Genomic DNA, 3,485 nt, shown 5'->3' on the forward strand with positions numbered 1-3,485 from the left:
GCCATTTTGAAGATTCAAAATGGACTTACATCTTTGTTAATAAGTCATAATCTTCATATATAACCAAAGTGCTAATGAGATGTTATCCTTCAAATTAGTTTAAGCAACGAGTTGCAAAGATGTCTTGAGAAGAAGCCAACACCCAGGTTTCTGAGTATATAATCGCCCCAGCAGAGAATTTCATTTTTGAACTCAGTATGTTGAGTCCTTATGACCAACTTTAAGAATTTTAGCAATATGCCTCATAGCCACTGCCATTCACTCAGGAGCTTCCACAATGCTCCACCACTCTCTGCCATCATACATGGTGCTAATCCTGTAAGTTTTGAAGATGGATTTTGTTTGCCCAGCAGCTTCCATAGCAGAACCTGGCTCCTGAACAACTTTCAAGAAACCTGCAATGAAACCACCAGCTGCCAAATGACTAACTGTGAACAGGACTTGCTCACAGAAGAGAGCTGTGCGCAAAGTACCTGCCTCCCCGGAGTTGTCCAAACAACTTACTCCAATTCCAAGCCCTGTGAAAGGTCAGCACCCCAATCAGAAAGTTCTTCATCAGGATTGGCTTGTGTTTCTCAGCTCTGCCAATCAGGAAGCATTCAGCAGATGGGATCTGTAGGCCCGAGTCGCCAGCCTGCAAGCCTCGAGGGAAAGTGTTGCCTACCCAAGACTTCTGAGTCTAAAAGTTGCCAAACTCTGGAATGTCTATCTAACCAATGTCAGCCTCAGAACCCTGAATCCAGTTCCTGTAGACCTCTGGTCAGTGTTGCACCTGAGCCACAACTCCTGGAATCTTCTTCCAGCACTTCTGAACCTACTTGCTGTGTTACTGGTGGTTTTCCATTGCCTAGTAAGTGAAGATCTGTGGAGGAGGTGCGGTATTCTCATTTGGATGAATTTAATTTTGAGATACTTAGGTATTTTGTATTTCTTTAGATACAAAATTTTGTATGTGTGCTTGTAAGTAAATGAACATGTCTTTACCACTGTCTCCAAAGACAAGATTTTTTCGTTGTTGTTGTTCTTTGGGGTATGCCTGCTGGTAATCTGGGGTTGGAAAGCATGCTAACTACTTTAGAACGCTAGGATACTATTTTAATAAAGCAATGAGTTGTAGCCAGGAAATAACATGAATACTTAAAGGAAATATCACACTTTGACTACCAGTTGTTTTCTCTGGAAATACTTAGCACTGGATCTGGTTTATTAACTAATGTGCTACTAGTATCAGAAATTCATAAAATATTGGAATTAAAGCAAATCTAAAAGCCTACCTAGTTCTGTGAATTATGATAAGTTCAAACCTATCAGAGGTTGCCCAAGTAGTTAATAACATCAGAACCACAACTAAAATCTAGGCCTACCTACCGGCCATCTGTATTTTAGACATTGAATCAGAACATTCTTAAATTAACTATAAGATTAAGTCTATTGCTTGAAAAGCATGAGATAATTTTGAATTTTACCTCCATGGACTTTATAACCATGTAGCAACCAGAAGCTTTTAAATAGAATGAACTGAAGTTTAGCATCTTCACTTCATTTCATTACTGCTGTTTTTTTTTTTTTTTTCCTGTTTTCATTATCTCTTAAGTATTTTTTGAATTTGGAAAATATTTTTGTATTAAATAAATTTGCTTTGGTAGCAAAATTTGGACTTGGCACAATTATTTTTATTTAATCCTTTTGTGGGTGTTACATTACAGGGTTTTTGTTTCTTTGTTACATAATGAAAATAGTATAAATATTTTGAAGTAAAGAGAACATACCCTCTTGTTATAACTTTTATAGCGTGAACAAGAAAAGAATAACTCATAGCAGTAATCAACAGAAGGTGGAAATTTTACTTATATGAAGATCATAAGACCACAGAGTCAGAATGTGTGAAATTGATTACTTTTATTAGGTTAGCTATTCTGAAACTTTGAGTGTGCTCTTAAATAGATCCCTAATTTTTTCAGGGCAAAATAAGGTAGTAGTTGAGAGCATGAGTTTTGAAGGTGGATTTCCTTGAGTTGGAATCTTAGCTTTGCTTGGTGATGGCTGTTTAAATTCTGGGTGTGTGACTGTGTGCAAGTTATTTTTTTTTATTGCATTTTAGGTTTTGGGGTACATGTGAAGAACATGCAAGATTGTTGCATAGGTACACACATGGCAGTGTGGTTTGCTGCCTTCCTTCCCCTCACCTGTATCTGTCATTTCTCCCCATGCTATCTCTTCCCACCTCCCCACCCCCCATCTCTCCCCCATTTCCCCCCAACGGACCCCAGTGTGTAGTGCTGCCCTCCCTGTGTCCGCGTGTTCTCATTGTTCAACACCCGCCTATGAGTGAGAACATGAGATGTTTGATTTTCTGCTCTTGTGTCAGTTTGCTGAGAATGATGGTTTCCAGGTTCATCCATGTCCCTACAAAGGACGTGAACTTATTTAACCACCTCAGTTTCTTCAACTTCAAGAGTGAAGTGATAATGATAGTGCTACTGTGAGCCTTACTAAGTTAATATATTAAAGATGTGAGGCTTAAAAAATTACCATGTATATAGCAGATTTGGCAACTCAGCTAACTCAGAGACTCAGTATGGAGGAGGTAATGGGGATTTGTAAATAAACCCAGAAATCCATGACAGATTAGGAAAGCCAATAATCCAACAAAAGAAAGATTAACTGTTTTATATTTTGGAAGATGCAGACAGCATCATCTACTAAGGGAAGGAATTAAGAAACTCAAACTCTATTTAGTTGAGTGGATTGGCAAGTATCTCTGAATCTATGGCAAACCTAATGCTATTGATAATTTATCAGTTAGTTGTGCGGGTGGGTGCCATGGTAATTCTATGAATCGACATGACTGAGTCAAGGGCTACACAGATTAAGCATTATTTCTGAGTTTGTCTGTGAGAGTTGTCAGGGGAGATAAGCATTTAAATCAGTGTGCTCAGTAGATGACCCTCTCCAATGTGGATGGGAATCATTCAGTCTATGGAAGGCCTGAATAAAACAAAAGTTCAGGAGAAGAGAAATGTTCCCCTATTTGTTTCCTGCAAGCTACTTGAGCAAGGACATTGAATTTCTCCTGCCCGTAGACTGGATTTCTACCATTGGTTCCCCTGGTTCTCAGATCTTCACATTTAGACTGGAATTATAGCACTGGTTTCCTTAAGTTTCCAGGTTGCAGACGGCAGATCACAGGATTTCTTAGCCTCCATTATTGTGTGAGCGAATCATTCATGATAAATCACTCACACTCTCTCTCTTCATACACACACACATGCACGAATGCACGCATGCATGCACACACACACATATATATACACACACACGTATATGTGGTGAGATAAATAAATATACTATATATCTCTATCTATCTATCTATCTACCTACCTACCTTACTGGTTCTGTTTATGTAGCCCTGAATAATACAGTGGGCTAGACACAGGTCATCCCAATGGGGAAGATTTAAGCCTAAAATCTATAAACCACCACTT

General features: G+C 38.8%; 1 protein-coding gene across 1 annotated transcript; it reads left to right on the plus strand.

Annotated features, from left to right (window-relative positions):
• The first annotated feature begins 212 nt into the window (after positions 1 to 212).
• On the plus strand, positions 213 to 888 carry KRTAP27-1 (keratin associated protein 27-1). Its single transcript, XM_003927680.3, has one exon. The coding sequence runs from the start codon at positions 238 to 240 to the stop codon at positions 856 to 858; it is 621 nt and encodes a 206-aa protein (XP_003927729.1). The 5' UTR covers positions 213 to 237; the 3' UTR covers positions 859 to 888.
• Positions 889 to 3,485: the final 2,597 nt, after the last annotated feature.

The sequence above is a fragment of the Saimiri boliviensis genome, chromosome 18 (assembly GCF_048565385.1).
Source record: "Saimiri boliviensis isolate mSaiBol1 chromosome 18, mSaiBol1.pri, whole genome shotgun sequence".
Taxonomy (NCBI): Eukaryota; Metazoa; Chordata; class Mammalia; order Primates; family Cebidae; genus Saimiri; species Saimiri boliviensis.